This window comes from Miniopterus natalensis, chromosome 6 (assembly GCF_054644295.1).
Source record: "Miniopterus natalensis isolate mMinNat1 chromosome 6, mMinNat1.hap1, whole genome shotgun sequence".
In the NCBI taxonomy this organism is placed as follows: Eukaryota; Metazoa; Chordata; class Mammalia; order Chiroptera; family Miniopteridae; genus Miniopterus; species Miniopterus natalensis.
The window spans coordinates 73,656,067-73,677,624 of record NC_142086.1 but is presented as its reverse complement, the minus strand read 5'-3'; the positions used below and the strand labels follow the sequence as shown (position 1 = coordinate 73,677,624).

Here is a 21,558-nt window from a genome sequence, read left to right as displayed (position 1 = left end):
AATCCAGAAGGTTCTGGTAAGACCACCTGGCTAGGTATACCTTCTTTCAGATGACTTTGAAGGGCTGAAGAACATTCCCCATTTGAACAGGGCTTGTTTTGTTTTTCTCCAAAGAGAGTTCTAATCATTCTAATACATTTATTGGTCCTACATAATTTTTCATGCATAGCTAGCACTAACCTTGCTGTTTGCAGGCAGGTGGAGCTAACTCAGATGGACCGATTTCAACCTGCAAGTTCTAAAAAGAAGTTAGAAACTTTCTTTTGCTTAATTTTGTGGTATTAAAAACCACAAAACTAGAAAAGTAAAATTCAAAATATAAATATTGAACAGGGCAGCCACTCTCATTCTTTGATACTTAAAAATATATCTTTTCTACCAGAGTGAGGCAAACATTTCTCACCAGTATTTGCTTATGTGTGGCCTCATTTACCAAAGAGCTCAGTCACAACAGTCCAAAATCAATCAACCACACACAATATTCAATATTTCTACTTACTCCTCTCTGCCACCCTGACTCCAAGCCCTCCCATCAAAAGAACATTGTAGAGGGGTCTAAAGCTTTCTGGCAAATACACAATTTAATAAAGCATATGATTTCTACTGTTCCAGGTTTATTGGATAAGCCTGATCCGTCTGGGTATATATTTAATAGCAATATTCATTTCTCAACTTTTTCAGTGACAATTATTCTAAACGTGGGGGTGGGCAGCAGACACGTAATCACTCAGGGAGTTTATATGAGCAGCATTGGGGCTGGGAAGCTGGGGTCCCTGGGGATTCTATTTTAGTGACTCTGGCATTCACATAACCAGTTACTTCAATTCAGATTCCTTTCATCTTAATTAGGATAGGCAACGTAATGACACAATCAAACACATATGGCAGAATTATCAAACATTTGGGATGACTGCTGGCTGCTGTTCTGGTGCTATTTACTAGAATATATTGATTTGTACATGTAAAAATATTGGGCTGAGGAGTAGGACTTGCCACTGTGCCTTGAGGCAAGAGAATTAATATACTTTGGCTACCAGAACCCACTGGACGATCAGAAGCTACGCATTGTCTTACAAAGCATTTGAAAGCTGTGTGGCGTCAGCTGAGCAGGGTAAGCTGGAATTCTCACTTAAACACTGCTAGCTGAGAGACCTTGCATCAGTCACTGAGACTCTCTAACTCAGTGTTCTCCTCTGACAAAGGGGAGAGAGACCAACTCACAGTCGCTATTTATGAGAAGTAAATGAAGGAGTTATGTAAAGAGCAGGCACACATTCCCTGTAGAGAGAATTATGAGTACCTGGTACCTACTGGACATCTTTGAATTTCTTTACTCTGCAAACTCCTGCACTGTGCGTTTAGTTCACACTACCTAGAAGGACGCTCTCAGAACAGTTCACATGGGAAGCCAAGCTGCCTTTCTTTTCTGCTATAATTTATAATGGTGCCCCCCTCCTGGGGAGCTGGAACAGCTTGGCTCCTGCAGCCCGCATGAAGATGTCTGTGTTTCCTTCCCATTTCCTTTCATAGGGACATTAAAAACTCCTTTCCTCTGGTATATTAAGAATCCCATGCTTACAGGATTCAGCCTCCAGAGTTCCACCTGGGGAAGAGGGGTGCTCTTTGCTCTTCGCCTCCATCTTACCCCTTTTCCTACATGTCTTGATCTTTGAGAACCATTACCTGTGAGTGTGTGTATGTACCTGGGGGAAACAACTACTGAGTGTCTGTTTATGTATAGATGTATTTTCAGCTCCCTAACTAGGACTTAAGGCTTTAAAAACAAGACCTTTAAGGTAAAGCTGGTTTTTTTCCATAGCAGTTACCCCCACACCGCTTTCATTGAGTGCCTGGGAAAACTAGCACTTCCAATAAACAAGTATTTATTTTTAAAGCATGTACTACTGTGCTAACACTCTAGTAATCAGAAAATATACAAAAAGTAGACATTTTCAAGAGAAAGGGATCAAAAATGCAAATATGACTACTTCTAATTTTTCTTCCCACACCACCGTGGGCTGTCTTATGGGTACGAACATGCATTTTGGAGCCTGGTGATCCATAGCACTGAGGAAGCCACCCTGGCCACCCAGGACCCACACACATGTTCTGGGCTGCTCTTTGTTTCTCACCAGCCTCCTACCCACATGCCCTCTCTCTTCAATTCCTCCCTCCCCGTACACATCGACTCCATAGATACCTAAGAGGGCATTTGGAAGACGAATTTCTTACTTAACTTACACTCATGTGTTCAATGATTATTTTCTTGGATGTGAGAGGTGCACTAACGACCTGCATTTGCCCTCTTTCTAATAAATACAAGAAGCCTGAGAGGCTGCTTGTTCACAAGGATCTCACAGTCTGCTCGGTGCCTCAGTCACGTTAGGTGAGCCAAGGGAATGGCTACCCATGAAAGTCACAGAAAAAGTTCTTTGCAGGAGCAATCTGGCTCTTCACTCTGGCGTGCAGGTGGAGGACAGGTAAAGAGGTGGTGGGGACAGGATGTATGTGTTACAGTGGAACCGGGGCCGTCTTGTGGCTTTTCAGGGGTCCCACACAGTAGCTCTCTCACCAAATGTGGGGAGGCCCTGTTTTAGTCCGAGAGCTCTAAGACAGGGCTGTCCTTTTCAGGGAGGTTTCAGTCTTCCTGGGAAGACAAAATATGGACTGGAGAAATGAAATTACACTGAAGCAGCTGGTAATGGCTGGACTTGGCACAGCCATGCAGAGGAGGATCTGTGTGCACTGTCCGAGTCCTGCCAACACGCCTATGAGACCGTGGCTGCCCACAAGAGATGCCCACGTTGACTAGAGATGGACACGCAAGCTGAACAGGGTTCTGGACACACCATGGCAGCGGGGCCGGAGCCACTCTCGGTGACTAGGATCTGTCTTGAACGGGCAGATCACCGAGCGAAATTGAAGAGGTGGTCAGGTCTTATCACTGGGAGAGTTTTTCAGCACTAAATGCTGAAAAATAAAAATCATTCCATTGTAAAACAGTCCGCAGTCACCCACTTCAGAAGCCCTATCCTATCACTGCACCTCTTTCTCGGCCGCAACCCTTCCTTGGGGCTGTGGGCCTCCATCCTCCCGCTGGTCACCAGCACCGCCTGCTCCTCTCTACGCCCCCAGAGGCCACGCCACGCTCCTCAGGAGCTGACATCATAAGGGGAGCCCCTCTGTAGTGGCCATAGCTCCAAGCACCTGAGAGTCAAGGCCAATTCATAATTAATTCTTCACACGGTTCCCAAATGTTATCTTTTCATTTGCTTTCAAATATGCTATATGTCAGTGACATAGAAAGGAGAAGAAAAGATTTATAAAGGGTTGACGTGAATGATGAAAAATGTTTAAATTTCCTAAGGTTGTTTCCTGGGTTGGTCTCTCTTCACTCACCAAGCGCGCCAGCAATGTTTTCAGAGTCTATAAAACTCTGCAGTCTGCAGAGATAACAGCTGTCATACCCCGGGTCCCTTATAGACCTCTTGTCAGTCAAGGACAGCTGCTCTAATTTAGACTGATACTTCTTTAGACTACAGAAGTCGCCTCCGGGTTGATCTCCCTCCCTCCAGTCGCTGCCTCCTCCAATCCATTCTCCACACTGCTTGCTGTCAGTATCTCTCTGCAATGCAAATTCGATGATATTATCCTTGCTTAAACACTCTGATAGCTCTGCATTACACACAGGTTACATTTCAAATTCATTAAACGTGGCATTCAAGCCTTTCTCAGTCTCGATCTTTCTAGCCATCTCAAGATCCCCAGCTGTACTTTGACCCGCTGTCCTTCTTGTTTAGGTGTGTCTCTCTACTCGAACTGGTTTCTCTGCTTGGAACGCCTTCCACCATATTTTTACCTAGTAAACACCTCCTCTCCCCTCAAGTCTTAGCTCAGGTCTTCCCTTCCTGGGGAGCCTCTTTCAAACACCAGCAAGCAGAGGTCCTCACCTCTCTGCTTGCACCCACCTCCTACTCAGCCTTGCTGTGTACTCACTGTTGTCATAGACAGATTCTTGTCTACTAATTGTCCTCCTTGTCTCTGTACCTGCAGAACTGACACAGTGATACCCAAAGGCTACTCAATGAATTCTCTGTGAGTGACTGAAGAGAAGGAACTTATTGATCTTTAAGGTTGCCTAATAAGGAAACCCCTTTCTGAGGGGTTTATATAATTCTTCTTTGTAGGTGGCCCAATCCCCAGATCAGATTCATTTGCCATTTCTCTATAAACATCTTGAACAAATCATAGGATATTCTGTAAATAGACGGGAAACCTCAAGCTGAAATAGAATATAAAGCAGAACATCATTCAGAAAGTGTCCTTCATTGCTAAGTCTTCCCTTCTACAGAAATTAGCCACTTTTCTGACATTTGTTCTACTTTATGAATGCATGTATGTGCAAACCAGATAAATCCTGGGTGAACCAGCTGCAAATTGGATTTTACCCGCAGCTCTGCATCTGATGTTCATAATTGAGCCAGCCCCGGACATTGAAAATGTACTTAATGAGTCTCTGAATTGGGTCTTGATTGCCTTTTTTTTTCTTTTCTATTTTTATTGGGAGGCAGTGAAATCCAAGTTAAGGTTGCTTCAGCTAAAGGATGCATCTTGGCATTGAAATGAGGCTGCTTTAACCCATCCATATCTAAGTTCATCCATTTAACCCACAGAAAGCCACCAGAAAGGGCTGAGTCCAGATTTCCATTCTCTTTATGTAATTAGAACCCACTTTCCCTTCAGCTAGCGATTCACCACACCAAGGCCGCACGCACCCAATGGAATCGGCCTTTTCTGTAGACCAGCCACAAAGGCACACAGCCAGTTTTTTGAAACACTCTCTCCAAAATGAGCCAAATTAAATTTAAAGCTCATTCCAAAACATGTTCCTTTCTACATTTGTAAAATAATGACTACTTGGCAAGGCACTATTAAGAGAAAAGGGCAAAGTCTCCCCAAAGACTTCCAACTTTATTTTTTACACTAGTTAGAAAAGTGTTTGGAAAAGTAAATTGCAGTTTGACTTAAAAAAAGAAAAGAAAACGTGTTGTGGGTGGGAACATCTGAAGAAATGTAATAATCATCGTGTTTCATAATCCCTTGAGACCAATATTAACTGCTACCAGAATCTACACTCTAAAAATAGAAATCATGTATTTACAAGTTAATCTAAGAGATATATTTTTCTGTTCACTTGGAGGAAAAAAAAAACACATTAACAAGCTTTCTATATAAACATATACTTTTGGCCTACCTGTATTTTCATTGAAAATATTTAGTACAGTGAATTTTTATGTAATTATCAAACTGTCCAGAGTTAAATAAATATGGTCTCAATAGTCAAATCTACATTCCTTCAACATCTTCTATTTTAATGATAAATCTAGAGTATATTTTCTCTCCCTTGGCAGGCAGAAGAGGCAATGATGCGTAATTATTCAAAATGTCTTTAGTTCGACTGGTAAAGATTGGGTCACTGGGGTTTCTTTAACTGAGTTAGGTCAATAGAGGCTATGATCTGTTTGCTTCTGGCAATCGCCTCTATAAAGTGCCATAAAGGAAGGCTAAATCCTTATAATATTTGAGACCTGCTTATAATATGTCACCATGGGGAGACAAAGCACTGTCTAAGGCACAGTCGTTGACAAAGGCGATTTTCTCAATTCTTTGGTTGACTTTTTCCCTCCCTGTTGTAATTATAGCTATGAATATTATTTCAGAAAGTGTTTTCGTATTTCTGCAGGATTCTACTAGAATAGTCCAGGTTTGATTGCATTTTTTTCATGGTTTGAAGTTAAAGTCTTTGTTTAACAAATGGTTTTGGGGGATCTACCCTGCCCCTAGCCCTGTGCTGAGCTCCGAGGATATAAGTGTAGATGGAATGATATTAACTTCCTACTACTTACATGTGTGTATATGGGGAGGGAGACATTTCTTGGTTTCCTAGAACTGATCTTCTCTAAAGTCTCCATTAATGCTGATGGCAGGTGAGTGGGCAACTAAAACATCCCATTCAAAGCTAATTCTGTCTCTTCTGATTTCAAGGGTCAAACTCTCCATCAGGATCTGTCTCCCTTTTCTTTCTCTCTTCCCAAAATGGTGTCAGAGAGGAGCAGGAAGCTTAGGAAACTTCTGGGTGCTCTCCTGCTCTGCCAGCCACATGAGGTTAGTGCAAAGCTTCTCAGGCTTGGAATCCTCCTGGGTACCCTGGGCCCAAGGAATGAGTGCTCAGTCTGAGAGTCCCACACACATCTCTGGTTATTTCTAATCTCACCTTACCCTCTGGATGGTCTTAACAAAATGGGCATGTTGGGGGAAAGTGGGAAAGGGTAAGCCTAGACATGTACTTCTGACTTATTTATTTTCCTCTCCCTGTCTCCTACAGTAAGGGGTTCTATTTTTCCCTGCAGTCTAAGGCTCAAGTTCACATTGGATTAGGTCACACATAATTTATCATCCCAAGTAGGATACTTTTGAAAGTAAAAGGAAGGGTGGTCCCATGAGTAACTGTGCACCAAGCAACAGGTATATTCAGAGCCAACCTGGGTTAACCAAGATATACGGTCTCCAGTTAAGAAGGATTGAAATTTATGTATCCCACTTACAGATTTAGGTGTTTTTTTTCTCTGTATTACAATGGTTCTTTCTAAATAACTATGTACAGTGATATAGTAAGAGCTCTCTCAGGAAAATCTTTGTGTATACTTGAGGTCTTAAAAGAAAGACTACCTGTGTGTATGTATATCCGGGACTCAACATCAGTAGTCATGGCTGAACCCAATAATGCAATCAGTGGAAGAGGTAACCAGCTCTTCCTGTGGACACATCCTTGGGAAGGGGATTTTTAGGGCCAGGTCCTGAGTGACAATGTGTAAGAGAAACATTCCCAGCAAATGCACATGCAAAGAGCCCTTCTTCCTGATCCCTGGGAACCATAGGGTGCTAATCCCTCCTTCCCCAGCCCAGGCAACACTTGGTCATGTTGATCATTTACACCTTAGTGAGAGAGAGAGAGAGAGCGCCTGAGAACTGGAGTTACTTGAGATCAGAAGGGGCAAGAGAGAATACCACTAAGAAGGTAAGGAGTACAGAAAGGGGAAGCAGGGAACCTGAGATGGGAACACTGAGCCGTACAGTTGGGAAACGGATGTATGTGCCCCGAGTGGTACAACTCTGTGTAGGAAGAGAACAGTCAAGGTGGTTGTCAGCAGCCTTGTATGTCCGGGCTCCCATCTCTTTGTCACCTCACCTTGTTCAATTTCCCTCCTTACAGTGACCTCCACCACACTTACCTCCTTTCTGCTCCTCAAGCATGTCTCACCTCAAGGCCTTGCTTATCTCTCTGCCTGAAGCTTTCTTCCCCAAGATCTTTGTGAGGCTGCTCCTTCACATCCTCAGGTCCCTGCTCAGATGTCACCGCCTCAGAGGGGCTGCCCCGGACCACCTCGTCTGTACCATTGTCCAGCTTCATGTTTTCAGAGCACCTCTCATTTGTTGAAGCTTTTCCTGCACCTACTTGTTTACTGTGCACCACCTGCTAGAATGCAAGTCTCTTGAGGTCAGGAATTTAATGTATTTTGTGCACCGCCATAGCGCTGGAACCTAAAGCAGGGCTGCCCCAACAGTCGGTGCTCAATAAACACACACCTTGTGAACCTATCATCCACTTTGTAGATATGATTTTTTCAAGTTTGTGTCTTTAGCTCCTTGCCCACAGTAGCTCCAAAGTGTCTGTTGGATTGAATTACTCCAAAAACCACTCTGATCCAGGCTTCTTTTTCAGGAAAGCCTTCCTCAGTTCTTTCAGACTTTCCTTTCTATTCCCCTTTCCAAACCCTTAACCCCACACCCCACGAACATGTTGTGAACATGGTCTTTCCAGGCCCCTTGGTCATCCTACTACCAATAAGCAGAGCACACAAATGACTTCATTTTTTTTCTCTTTTCAAAAGAGCAAAAAATGATGACATCAGTTCTGTGTACTGATGTGAACTGTACATTTCCTTCTGCCTACTTTTCCCCCCGCTGTTTCTGTCTGAAGGCTAATCCGGAGAGGAGCGAGATGAGTGGCAGTGCACCACCTCCCACTGCTGCTATGGCATCAATCACAGAGAGGCTGTGGAAAGCTACAGCTAGGAGTGGGGGTGGCGGGGGGAGTCCAGAAGAGATGTCAAGAGAAGGTTTGGATGCCTAACAAAGCCACAGAAATTCTTTTTCTCTCGTCTCTAGGTTCTCTCCCTGCCTTTCTCTCTTGAAATAGCTAACTGTTGGGGCATTTCAGATAAGCAGGCCATGGAAGGCAGCATGGGACAGGGGAAGGAGCACACACTTCCACAGCAGACAGAATTCCACTCTGACTGCCACATGCTGGATCGGTGGGATTTTGGCCTGTTACTTAACCTCTCTCAGCCTCCATTGTCTCATGAAGAAAATGGGCACATGAGTGTTTACTTAGAAAGACTGTGCTTTTATGTGCATGAATTATGTGTGAAAACACTTAGAACAATGCTGGCATCTAGGTGGGTTCCAGGTTTTGGTGATTATAAATAAAACTACAACAAATATTTGCCTATAGTGGTTTGTGTGAATATAACTTTTCGATTCACTTGGGTAAATAACCTGACTGAATTGCTGAGTCACGTGGTATGGATGGATATGTTCAACTTCAGTAAGAAACTGTCAAAATGTTTCCTAAAGTCGTCTGTATCATTTTGCATTTCCACCAGCCATGCATGAAATTCCATTTGCTCTGCATCTTTGACAGCACTTGGCATTGTGTTTGGTTTGCGTTTTGTTTTTATCTTATCCATTCTAATAAGTGTGTAGTGGCATCTCATTATAGTTTTAATTTGTATTTCCCTTATGTCTAATGAGGTTGAGCATTTTTTCATATGGCTCATTTGCCATCCAACTATTTTCTTTGGTGAAGTGTCTGTTCAGTACTTCGGTCATCTTTTAGTGGGTTTTTGCAGGTATTTTCTTCCAATCTGTAGCTTCTCTTTTCATTTTCCTAACAATGTCTCTTTTACAACCCAAAGTTTTAAATTTTTATGAAGTCCAATTTTTCTGTTTTTTAATGGATCACTTTTTTGGTACTATTTCTAAAACCTCCTGCCAAACTTAAAGTCTCACAGTTTTCTCCTATTTTTTTTCCTACAAGTTTTGTAGTTTTAAGTTTTACATTTATGCATGTGATCCACTTGAGTTAATTTTTGTATAAGGTGTAAGATTTGTATCAAGGTTTATTTTTGATATATGTAGACAGTTGTCCCATATGTTCCAGCACCATTTCTTTAAAAGACTACTGGGTTTTTTTTTCATTGAATTATCTTTGCGCCTTTGTCAAAAATCAGTTGACTACACTTGTGTGGGGCATTTCTGGCCTATCTATTCTGTCCCACTTACTGTCTCTCCTGTTCCATTTATATGTGTTTCTTTCCTTTTGATAGTACCACACTGTCTTGATTACTTTAGCTTTATTAAATCTTGAAATCAGGTAGTGTGATTTATCAGGCAGTGTCATTCTAACTTTGTTCTTCTTTTGCAAATTGTCTTGGGTATTCCAGTTCCTTCACCTTGCCTGATATCTATGAAACATTGCTAGGATTTGAATTGGGATTATATTTACTCCATAAATCAAATTGAGAGGAACTGACACCTTAATAATGTTGAATCTTACAAGCCATGAACATGGTATGTCTCTCCATTTAGCTAGGTCCTCTTTCATTTCTTTCTTCAATGTTTTATAATTTTTAGCATACAGACACTGCCCGGATTTGAATAGATTTATAAATAATTTTTTTTAGGGTGCTACTGTTAATAATATTATTTTTTAAAATTTCAAATGCCAATTCTTCATTGCTAGAAATACAATTGACTTTGACATATTGACCTTATATCCTTCAACCAGACTAAATTCACTTATTAGTTCTAGGAGCTTTTTTGCAAATCTTTGGAATTTTTCTACATAGACAATCATGTTGTCTGCAGCGAGAGACAGTTTCATTTATTCCTTTTTAAAATCTACATGCCTTTTTATTTTTTTTAATGCCTTTTTGCACTATGATGTTGAATAGGACAATTGAATCTTAATAGTCAATCTAAACACACAAAAATTAAGACTCAAATAATATGTAACTCTGGAAGTTTACATCAGGGAGGTAAAAAAGTCTTCTGAGACTTACTCATTTGAGCATTCATTTAGTCAATGAAATGTTTACTCGCACCTCATGGTGCAAACTGTTATGAGGAAGTCCAATATAAACCAGGTGTGGATCCTACCATCAAGTACTTTGCAGTTGTGGAAAGGTAATAAGACATGAACAATAGTTACTACATACAAATAAGAAGGTGATACGGTTGTTAGATAAACAGAGAAAGATCAGGAGAGAATCTAGAAGCAGAAGAGTAGGTAAGCCCGGCCAGCGTGGCTCAGCAGTTGAGCATCAACCTATGATCCAGGAGATCTTCGTTCAATTCCCGATCAGGGCACATGCCCGGGTTGTGAGCTCAATCCCCAGCAGGGGGCATGTAGGAGGCAGCCGATCGATGACTCTGTCATCATTGATGTTTCTCTCTCCCTCCCTCTCTCTGAAATCAATAAAGATCTATTTAGAAGAAGAAGAAGACCAGGTAAGAAGCCATTAGTCATAAAAGTCTGACCTGGTAATGGCTATGAAGAAGTCAGGATGGGACTCAGAGGTGGTGGCAGAAGCGGGCTCTTCAGGATTTGCTGGCTGATATTAGAGGCCAAAGAAGAGGGAGGAGACAAAGAGATTTCTGGGAGTTAAAATGTATTGTGTTGTTTGTTTGTTTTGGGGGGGGGGGGACCAGATTGGTATTCTTCATTTGAGGTGTGCACTGATGATTCAGATGGGGTAACCTCTAGGTGGGCTGGCTGGAACTAGAAGGTAAGATCTAAACGTAAGATGCAGACTTTGGTCATGATTCCCTCTTTACCCCCCCCCCCCCCCCCCCAGTCTCTGAGTCTTTAAATACTAGAAGGCTGGTATTAGCCCACCTGTTGAAACAGTGACAGTTAACTGGAAGGGCAGAAAAGGAGAGGGAGTGTAGGGGTGGGGATAGAATGCATCCTGACAAGAAGATTACAATGCTCCAACCTCTTTTAAAATTAAAAGGAACCTTAATACCTACATTGGTTGAAAGGAGAGTGAAAGGCCACAATGTTTCCTGTGTTCGTCCACTCAGGGAGAGGACAGAAACTCATTTTACAGAAGAGGAAACCTGTTGGAGGTGAATGAGATGTCCATGGCTACCAAGAGGTAGCAAAGCTTGGATTCAAACCTGCATCTGTCTGATAGCAGCTTGCACTTAGAGAGTACTTACCATGTGCCAAGTACTACCTTAAATGCATTCATCCTCACAATCACCCTATGAGGTAGTTTCTATTATTACCCCCAGTAACAGATGGGCACAGAGAGGTTCGATAACTTCTTCAAGGTTTTACTGAAAGCGAGGGGTAGAGGCACTTCAGCACTATTTCTGCTTCAGCACTGCACTGTGCTGGCCCTTGATTTTCAGCAAACCACAGAGCCTCCTGAGCCAACAAGAGGGGAACAAGTGAGGGGCAAATTGGTCTTTACCCACAGCAAAGTGACAGCTCACCCACTGTGAGCATCATTGAACACCTACTATGCACCTAGCACTGTGCTAAGTGTTAAGAATAAGCAGATGCCTCAGACACAGTCCCTGCCCTCACAGATCTCAGCCTGAAAGGAGAAACACCTCATACACAATGCATATAACATGTCCTGTGATGTGTGACACTCTGCTAGCAGATCTAAAGGCTATGGACACACAGAGAAAATAGGCATTAATTTCCTGTTCCTCTGCCAAGGACAGTGGAAGGGAAACTAATGCATTGTGGCCGAAAGCATTTACTTTTGTTTAAGTGGGTAGTTAAATACCAACCTGCGTCTCGCTCAGGCTCATGCCTCAGTCTGCAGCACGCTGCTGACTTTGCTTTCTAAAGAGAAAGCAAGAAACTCCCCCACGGTAAGTGGGATTGAAAAGATGTGGAGCACGGAACTCCTACTTCTGATGCTTTTTTGTTTGTTTTGTTTGCCTTTGAAAACTGCACAGCTCATGACAGTGGAAACTAATCATAGTTCTCATTACAAAGTGGATGCCAGGGAGGGCTTGACCTTTGCTTCAGCAAGTCTGTGGGTGATATTTATGTAGGAAGTGATCATTCTGTTGTGAAGAGGGATGGGACCCTGGACAAAATTTGGAAGGGGGAAAAATGTGTTCTTCCCTTTGGGGATTCACTGCCTTCACCTTCCCTCCACCCAGCCTTTATCCCCCCTTCCGTCTCTATCAGTGTTTTAGTGCTTTCTCTCTTGAGTACACCTCCAAGTCCCTCCAACCTGGTGTAAGAAAAAGGTCTGAAACTCTTTCCCACTAAGGTGTAAATGACGGGTAATCATTTATAGCCAGGCCTCTCAGATGGGGGCAGCAGAGGGTGCCCATAGAGCCAAAATGCCACTTCTCTCAGATAACAAACTTGCTTGAAGGTTTAAGAAGGAAGCAATATTTTCTATTAAAACAAACATAAATATATGCCATGGGATATGAAACGGTTGAATAAATGAATTACATTAAAGTGAACTGTAAAAGAAATATTGTACATGAGGCAAGTCACTTCTTGCTAAGACCCCAGAGCCTTGGGGCTGGTGACTCCTCTCCTCTTGCCTCTTCCCCGGGGGGTAAGCGTGACAGGCCCCTGTGGCAGGTGGGTGCATGAGGCCCTGGAGGACTCCTGTAATAGGAGACCTTAGAGTCAAGGGTTTATATCTAAGTAGAGCTAACACAAGCAGTGGGCCTGAGTTTGGAATTAAATCCATCTAGGGCCTAAGAAATATTTTTTAATTTACTAAACTTAAACTTAAGTAGGGATATTAAGCACCAACACAATAATTTACATTATACACATTTTAAATAGTAGGAGTAGGGGTTCACATATTTAATTTTGCTTTCAAATATTTTTTAGGATTTTCTCCCCTCCGTTAAAAAAGATCCTTGTAAACTGACAATGTTTTGCAGCAGATGGATGCCCCAAGAGGCATTTTAAAAACAACCTTCATCTTTCATCTGCATCCAAGATTCTTTTTTTTTTTTTTTAATAGATCTTTATTGATTTCAGAGAGAGGAAGGGAGAGGAGAGAGAGAGAGAAACATCAATGATGAGAGACTAATTGATTGGCTGCCTCCTGCACATCCCCTGGTGATCAAGCCCAAAACCCGGGCATGTGCCCTGACCCGGAATCAAACCACAATCTCCTGGATCCTAGGTGGATGCTCAACTGCTGAGCCACTCCCGGCCGGGCTGTATTTGAGATTCTTGATGCATAGACCCCTCTAGCAGTCCATTGATGACTACAGACTACTTGGAAAAAGAGCTTTTAAATACACAACAAAATACATGAGATTCCATTAAATTGAAGTACAGTTCAAAATATTTAAAATCCAAATTTCCAACCCCATAAAACATGCACTTGGTTATTAACATATTAAATAATAAGCTCTAGGAGCGAGCAGAATATCACGGTTTCCAAGTGGTGATGAGGGTGAGTGGTGAGTGTAATAGCTGTCTGATCTCTGAAGCAACTGTGACGGAAAACTACTGTAATTTCCATTGGTGGCAAAATCACAGGTAGTGTGAACACTTCTGCGGTTTCTTGCCTATGTTCATAATTGAAGGAAATGCTAAATTTCAGTTAAGTTGGTGGGAAAAAAAAGTGTTTTTTTAATCCCAAGTTCATGAACCCCCAATTATATGCCCCTGAGGTACAGGTTCTAGATTCTTCTGATTTAAGACTGAGTTATTGATTTCCAGCTATTCTGATGCTTTGGATACTTGAGACAGAAAAAGCAGAGTAACTTTTATTTAATCAATAGCTAGACCTGGACCAGCATTTCTCAACCCCCACCCCACCCCACCCCACCGCCGCAGAACTGACAGGTTTGAATAACCCCATGCACACGGCCTCATGTCCCACCTCCATTTCCCCCTCCTGGTGATTATGGAAGACTTGCTCTAAATTCCTCAGGCCCACATGACTTCTCCGAACTTTGCCAACAAATTGCCACCTTCTCCTTTGCCTCCCTTATCTATCTTTATCTCCTGGTTCCCACTTTTCTGATTCCAGGAAAATGACTCACGGTGCGCATATGACAGATTCAGGATGGTTGCAACGTCTAAGCACGAATCCACGAGGGTCATGAGATCGGGGACGTGGGCTTCCTACCAGCTCCCGTCCCCAAACCAGAACCCCCACCCAGACTCAGAGTTTGAGACACTACTTTTCCTAGGAAATAAGAAAGGCAGAAAGCAATGAGCATTTATTGAACACTGAAATGTGCTGGGACTGGTGCTGCATTTATATTTTCTCAATCTCAAAAAAATTTTTAAAAAAGGTAGTGGGCTACTAATATCTCGGTTTATGAACAAATAAGGATGCTTTAAAAGGCTAAGTAACCCGCCCACGGTCACATACAAGCGTCCTTTCTGTCGCTCTGCTCTCCTCAGTCCACCCAGCTGCACTCCCACCCACGGCACCACTGAAATGACGGCCACGGAGGTCGACAGCCATCCCGTGGCTGGACAGTAAGGGCGCTTCTCTGCCCTCCCAGCGCCGGTTCTCTCCGCCCTGTTGAAACCATCTCCACATTGGCTTCTACACTGACACTTTCCTGGTGTCCTTCTGCGTCTCTGCCACTCCTTCCCAGCTTCCTCTCTGCCACCTAAAATCTGGAGCCCCTCAAGGCCAGGTCCTCGGTCCTCTCCTCCAACTGAACACGGTCTCCTTTGGCAGTTGACCCTGACCCGTGGCACCTGTTACCCTACGCACCCAGAAAACGCCTCTCCCCACTCTGAGCTCCAGGCAACTGGCTAAGATATCTCATGCATGTTTGCCCACGTGCCCAGAGGTGAGTCCAAACCTTCTGTTCCTCAAACGAACCCTACTCTAGTTAAATGTACCCCTCTCCACCCAGCTGCCCAAGTCAGAAACCTGAGAATTACCCATTACCCCTCCTTCTCTTTCATCCTCGTGTTCAACCAAACACAGAGTCTTGCAGGTTTTACCTGGTAAGAATGTTCGGAATCTTCCCCATTCTCCTACCTCCACTAAATCTGATTTCAAGGTATTATTTCTCATCAGGATTCCCAAAGTAGCCTCCTAGCTCCTCTTCTGGCATCCCTTTAACCCATTTCTGCTTTTTTTTCTTTTCAGTAGTTTTCCATTACTCCCTCATATTAAGGCCAAAATTGGCAGGCAGCATAAACTAATTGGTAAGGTCCTGTTTGATGAGTTTCCCACCACTCCCCAAGGCTAACGTGGAGTCATTCTGCAGTCCACTCTTCCACTGCCCTATGCTCTCACTTCCCCAGTTACTCAGGCATGCTCTTTCCAGCCTCTGAGCCTTTGCACATGCTGCTCACTCTGCTCAGCATGCTGATCCCTGCTCCTTTCCGTAAGTAACTTGCCACTCCTCCTTTGCTTCTCAGATGAAGTGTTGATGGAAAAGCTTTTTCTAACCATCCAGACAATGTCAGCTTCCCCAGCATCACTATTTTACACTTAGGGAGTATTGTCCTTTTAGATAGGATTGTAATCAAACAATGAATTCACTATTTAAGGTCGGTTTCCCTCTCTTTGACGAAAGCTCCATGAGAGCAGCAGCTATCTGCTTCTTAGCCACTTCAACACCTTAATACAAGCTCAGTGTATGGTTGAAACTCAGCACATCTCTACCGAACTAATTAGTTAATTACAGAGAAGTCCTTTTTTTTCCATACTTCTCTATCTAGACTTTTCTAGAATGACACAGATCAACAGGTGATTTTATATGTTCAATAAAATAAATAAGAATTTGCATTGTCTGTTGGAATTTACAACTGAAAAATGACTTAAACCTATAACTCAAAGAGTCTAAAAGAATCCCATTCTACTTTGTTGCTACTTCAGTAAAAGTTAAGAATGAAATAGTTTCACTGTGCTACTTGTCAGTGCCTGTCATCAAAATGCATGGCTTTCTGGTTTCCCAGCGAGTCACTGTTCACTTATCAACCATGGTGAACGGTGCCTTCATTAGAAAGCATGTTACCATTTGTCGTCACCTTCATGGCAGTCAAAATGTATGTTCTTGTGCAACCATCAGAAGCAGCTAACTAACAAATGAGCATACCTTGTGCTCTGGATTTTTTTAAAAAGGTTAAATGTACATTTCTTGTTTTAAAAACAATTTCCATACCCTGGATTTGACTAGTAACTTCCAGGTGACACACCCCCAACAGGAGAGCGTGAGTTAGAGGGATCAGAAAGGTGTTCAAATAGAGCGAGACAGCAGGTGATGTAATGATCTGAGCACGTGGAAACAGACCAAACTGAAACTGGTTTCTGCCAGCTGGACATGGCCACTGCAGCCCCTTACAAGTGCTTTAATTGTCCCTGTTGTGTCAGCCTTTAAATCAGGAATTTTGTCCCATGCAATATGCATCTTTCTTGGTCACATGCAAGGTACGTATTTTAGCTAGCTACACCTCTTTCTCAAGCCATTTATGACTGCGAATAGTGTCTAAAATACACGTATTCAGGAGCAAACAATTTAGAGCAACACATTTAGGTTGCTAATCTTCTGCTTTTAGCATCTTTGATTTATAAAGCAACCACAAGCATCAGAGTGGCTTGTGATGCTGTGCCTAAGTGATGCTTGATTTCAGCTCTCAACACTCCATTATTGCCTCAAAATCAGAGAGCCTGATGGATACTTCACAAAACAACATTAGGAATTATAGTTAATGCCTCTGCCAAATATTCAGTAAGTGTTAGTCCCACCTTCAGAAAGAAAGGAGAAATATCACGGTTGTATTCTTGTAAGCTATATCACTTCTCCAGGTAACTTTTTACTGAAGTTCTTATTTAAGATTTAGGATTTCCAAAATTTGACTGACAAAGCTCAGTGTCCCATGCCCCCACACTGATGTCATTCATTTCTAAAATTAGCAGCAGAGCAGCTCAGGTTCACCTGGGAAAGAGGAGCTTTTATTTTGAGTTAACAGGAGCAGATACTAAAAATGAACACGCTGAGACTTCCTTCTGGTATATCTGACACAGATAAAATAGTTAAACCTGGGCAATAAAACTAGTATTTTGAATCAAATGGGAAAGGAGTTCAATCTAATTAAAAATTTGATGTGCGTACAGAATTTTTATGTAGCCTCAATGGTGCAAACGCTGAAGAATTAAGAAATAAAATGAAAATCTATTAAGCTATTTGTACAATGTCACGCCAAGATCATAAAGTGTTCGTGAGAATTCCATATGGCTGAGATAATGAAGGTTCCTGGGCGTCTGGTATAGCCCAGCATGATGTGTAAACTTGGCCATTATTTGATGGTATAGCCACACACACAAGCTTTGGGATGATATATGTTGTACTCATTAGCTCAAATGCGTCCAGCATTTGGGATCCTGTTGTGCAGCAGAGCTTAAATAGATCAGCAGAGCTGGACAATCGCCACATCTGCAGTTAGGATTGTGCAGATGTACACACAGGCAGAAGGATGCAGTGCCCCGTTTGGAATTGGGGAAATTGTGTAGGAATTCCATGCCCTGAATTGGAGGGCACGAATTCCTCCTCCCTTCTCCATCTGCAGAGTGAGAAGCACATCAGGTGCCGAGAGTGCTTTGTGGGGTGGGAATCTCACAAAGACACGCGGGCCTGGCCAAAGTCAGGGTGATGGACTTGGACATTAGGTATGGCTTGTGCACAGAAAATGTGTCTCACTTTAAAAATAACCACCTGAATATGGTAATCACTCCCTCTAGACGGTGAAGGTATTTTTTAAAAGAGTTAAAGGAAATAAAAACCTCAGAGCTCAATGAGGCACCTATGACCACTACATCAATATGTCTGTCCCTGAACTTTTCTTACACTGCAAAATCTGCTAAGCCTTTCATTCCAGTAAAGCTGGCCGGAGAGTTTCAGCAGCGGCGGCAAAAAAAATGGGCCACGTTTAGTACTTGCTACTTTGCAGTTTGTTTTTGCTGACGATTCTCAAGCTCCTCACTTTGGTCCTCCAAACCCTTGGCAGAGTGATCACTATCTTCCTAAGTCACTGTCATAGGCAATGGGGCAGGTCTCCCCACCTTCAATGCGGAGATGTCCCTCAGGAAGTGCCCAGTGACATAGCCTTGCCCTACTTGAGTTGGTAATAAAAATGTTATGCTCTGCATAGTTTTCTGCACCACGTCCCTCCTCCCTGTTGTTCTCAGAATTACTTAAAGATATTAAAGTGACATAAAAGTCTTTTCCTAGATTTTCTTCCATGACAGCGCTCACATAGCTACGCAAATACAAGCCTGTGACAGTGGCCCCCTTCCCATATACTCCCAGGGACCCTGGGCCTACTTCTTCTCTGTATCCCCAAGGCCTGGACATTGCCTGGAATGTGCTCACCCTCCATAAATCTCTGCTGACTCATCAATGTTGAGTAATTCTACCTCGAAGACTCAATCACATTTACATACATGCTTTTTTTTGTTCTGTTTTGGTGCTGTCTTTTTAAATTCTCCCCACTATACAGCTTTTCCTCTTAATTCCTATCCTTAAAATCAGTAGACTTTTAGACGAAAAGAAAGATCTTCTGGTTGCACAACCTGTAGTTTTCTGAGAGACTACTAAATGAACAATTTTTTGATGTACAATTATAATTTAAATATATGTGTGTGCAATTTCTTATGCAAATTATTTTCTTAGGAGAGATCCAGTTATTTTTCCCTTAGTGCAGTAGTTCAAAATATTTTTCACACCCATCTTTATGCAAGAGTTTCCTTCCAGGTGGACATATCCAATTCCTACAGGAAATTTTAGCACTATGTCTGAGAAATGGTGAGCGAGACAGAAAACACCAGAAATAATTATGGCTTGTCATTATTTACTGTGCAACACTTTAGCAGGCATTTTCATGTCCCAGCCCCACACAGTGATGCTGGTTGAATGGCACAGTCATTAATATCCTATCCTACTAAAGAAGAAATTGAACCCATAGGAAGGAAGTGACTTCTCCAAGGTTGCCTCTCTAGGTTCTCCAATGGGATAGAAACCTGGATCTTACAGTTCTTTGCAATGTGATGCACTTTGGACCATGCTAAGAAATTAAATGTGCTGCTTAGATGACTTTATAAACAAGAATAAGTAGAGGAAAGAAACTGATGCAAAAACGAGAGCACTGCTAACCCTGATCAAGGGAGGACCTCAAGGAGCTGAGCTGCAGTTGGAAAGTTTGTGTGTGCTGTTTTGTTGGGTGGGGGGGATTGTGTTCTCTTAAGAGCATCTGATCAGAGTATAAAGGATGCGAGTACTTGAAATATCAGGGGGATCGCTTTGTAAATTATACGATTGTCTAACCACTGTGCTGTCCACCTGAAACTAATACAAAATAATACTGAATGTAAATGGTAATTGGAAAAGAAATTTTAAAAAAATTGGAAAAGAAGAAAGGGATACCATTTCCTACAATGTTTTAATTATTTAAGGTTACCTCCTCCCTTTGGACCCCTGCAAAACTCTATGAGGCGTCCTCTCTCTGAGAATCCGATTTCTGATTTCTTCTCTGAGGGCAGTTAGGTGACAGGAAGATGGGTCCGGCCTGGGTCTCCATGGGCACACGTTACAATAAAGACTAGAGTGCCTGTTTCTGTCCCTGTTTAGAAAGTAGAAATATATTTCCTTTCCCTGGTAAACTTTTAGGGTTGAAAATCAAAGGTGTTGATGAGGGAAAAAAGAATCATTTAAAAAAGACAATCTATCCCAGCTGGCGTGGCTCAGCGGTTGAGCATTGACCTAGGATCCAGAAAATGGCAGCTCAACTCCCGGTCAGGGCACATGCCTGGGTTGTGGGTTCGATCCCCAGCCGGGGCGTGCAGAAGGCAGCTGATCAATGACTCTCTCATCATTGATGCTCCTATCTCTCTCTCCCTCTCCCTTCCTCTCTCTGAAGTCAATAAAGATATATTAATAAAAAGGACTATCTAGCCTTCTTGTAGCAACTTTATGTAGCATTTTATAAAAAATAATATAATTTAGTTTAAATAGCCTGGAGGATTTTGTATTTGTTCTTTTAATAATCCCCATCCACTAGTAATAATACTCTGTTTTAGACGTTAGTTTGTCAGTTACTCAGCCAACAAAGGGTCTACTGTGCACCAGGTTCTGCTGATGAGTAATGAACAAATAATGAATGATAATTGGTGAGTAAGATATAGACGTCATACTCAAGGAACTCAAATTCTAGAAAGAGAAAGACAGTTTGTAAACAAATTAATAAAAACTATCATTCGGGGCTGAAAAGCTGCACTTGGTGGGGACGTTTGTTCCTCAGGTGAGCCTGAGCACCTTCTGAGCTCCTAGTGCCCAAATGGAGATGAGTGAGGGGCTCTCCCCACGGCTGCAGCCTGTGTCTGGGGCTCTGCCTCTGCCACCACTCTAGTCAAGTACAGTGTCATCAAAGTGAGAGAGAATATTCATGGTTAGATGTATACAGTGTCACCTGACGAAACAATGACCACACGTTTTATTTTTATTCCAGGAATCTTGGAAAATCAGGACTCAGAGTTTCTTGCTTGGGTCTTGGTAAGTACTTGGGGTATCATGTAGGGTAGGCCGGGAGGTGGGAGGTTGGGGAGGATACCAGGGAGTGATTGGGGTGCAGGCCAGGATCCGGTCTACGGTGAGAAGGGCTTGCTGACCAGCGCTGCTCCATTCCTCCTTTCCTGCCCCACACAGCCCCCTCCCTCTCAGGCCCGAGGAGCCACTATGTCCATGATGCCTTATGGGGCCCATCAGACAGAAAGAGTCTGATATAAACGCACACCCAAGAGGAAGACTCACGTGTTACTTGCGTCTAGTAAATGCGAATGACCTCATAGCATCATTTGTGTGCTCAACCTACCTGCAGCTTATCTGAACTTTTCCTGTCCTTATTTTCTCTTTGCCTAATTTCTTCACATATTTTTCTATATTGTTATGTATTTTAGATTTAGATACTTTTATAATCTACCTTAAATACTCTGGGGACAAGGTGATACATATATGTTAGGAGGAGGGCTTCTTGATTCCCAGTGAATGGAAGTGTGGAGACCAGGGACAGGATGATAATGAATAAATAGATAGTGGCAACTAATTCTGCCTCCTTTCACTGTATTTCAAAGATATTAAGGTTATTGAGGCTTACATTTTTCTAACTCTTACTAATGACCTGATTTGGAAGCTAAGGGTGGTCTTTGTTCACCATAAGTCTAAGGGAATTTGACATTTGCTTAATTTATAGCTCTGATCTTGTGAACTTTCAATTTTATTGGAAAGGAGATTCATTATCAGGGATCATCTAACCTTAGTTTTATGAGAATGTGCTTTGTGGTAAATAATTACTCACTATCCATTATTGAAAGAAACTACCTATAAATATAAATTAAGAAATATAATAATTTAAGAAAATATAAATATAAAAATATAGTAAAGGATCATTGACCA

The 21,558-nt window shown here is 42.4% G+C and overlaps 1 protein-coding gene across 1 annotated transcript in view; it reads left to right on the top strand.

Annotated features, from left to right (window-relative positions):
- KCNAB1 (potassium voltage-gated channel subfamily A regulatory beta subunit 1) overlaps positions 1 to 21,558 on the top strand; it is a 158,286-nt gene that overhangs the window by 71,885 nt on the left and 64,843 nt on the right. The window contains exon 2 of the mRNA XM_087818362.1: positions 20,615 to 20,658. Coding sequence (XP_087674488.1) covers positions 20,615 to 20,658 — 44 coding nt within the window. The remainder of the gene's footprint in view (positions 1 to 20,614; positions 20,659 to 21,558) is intronic.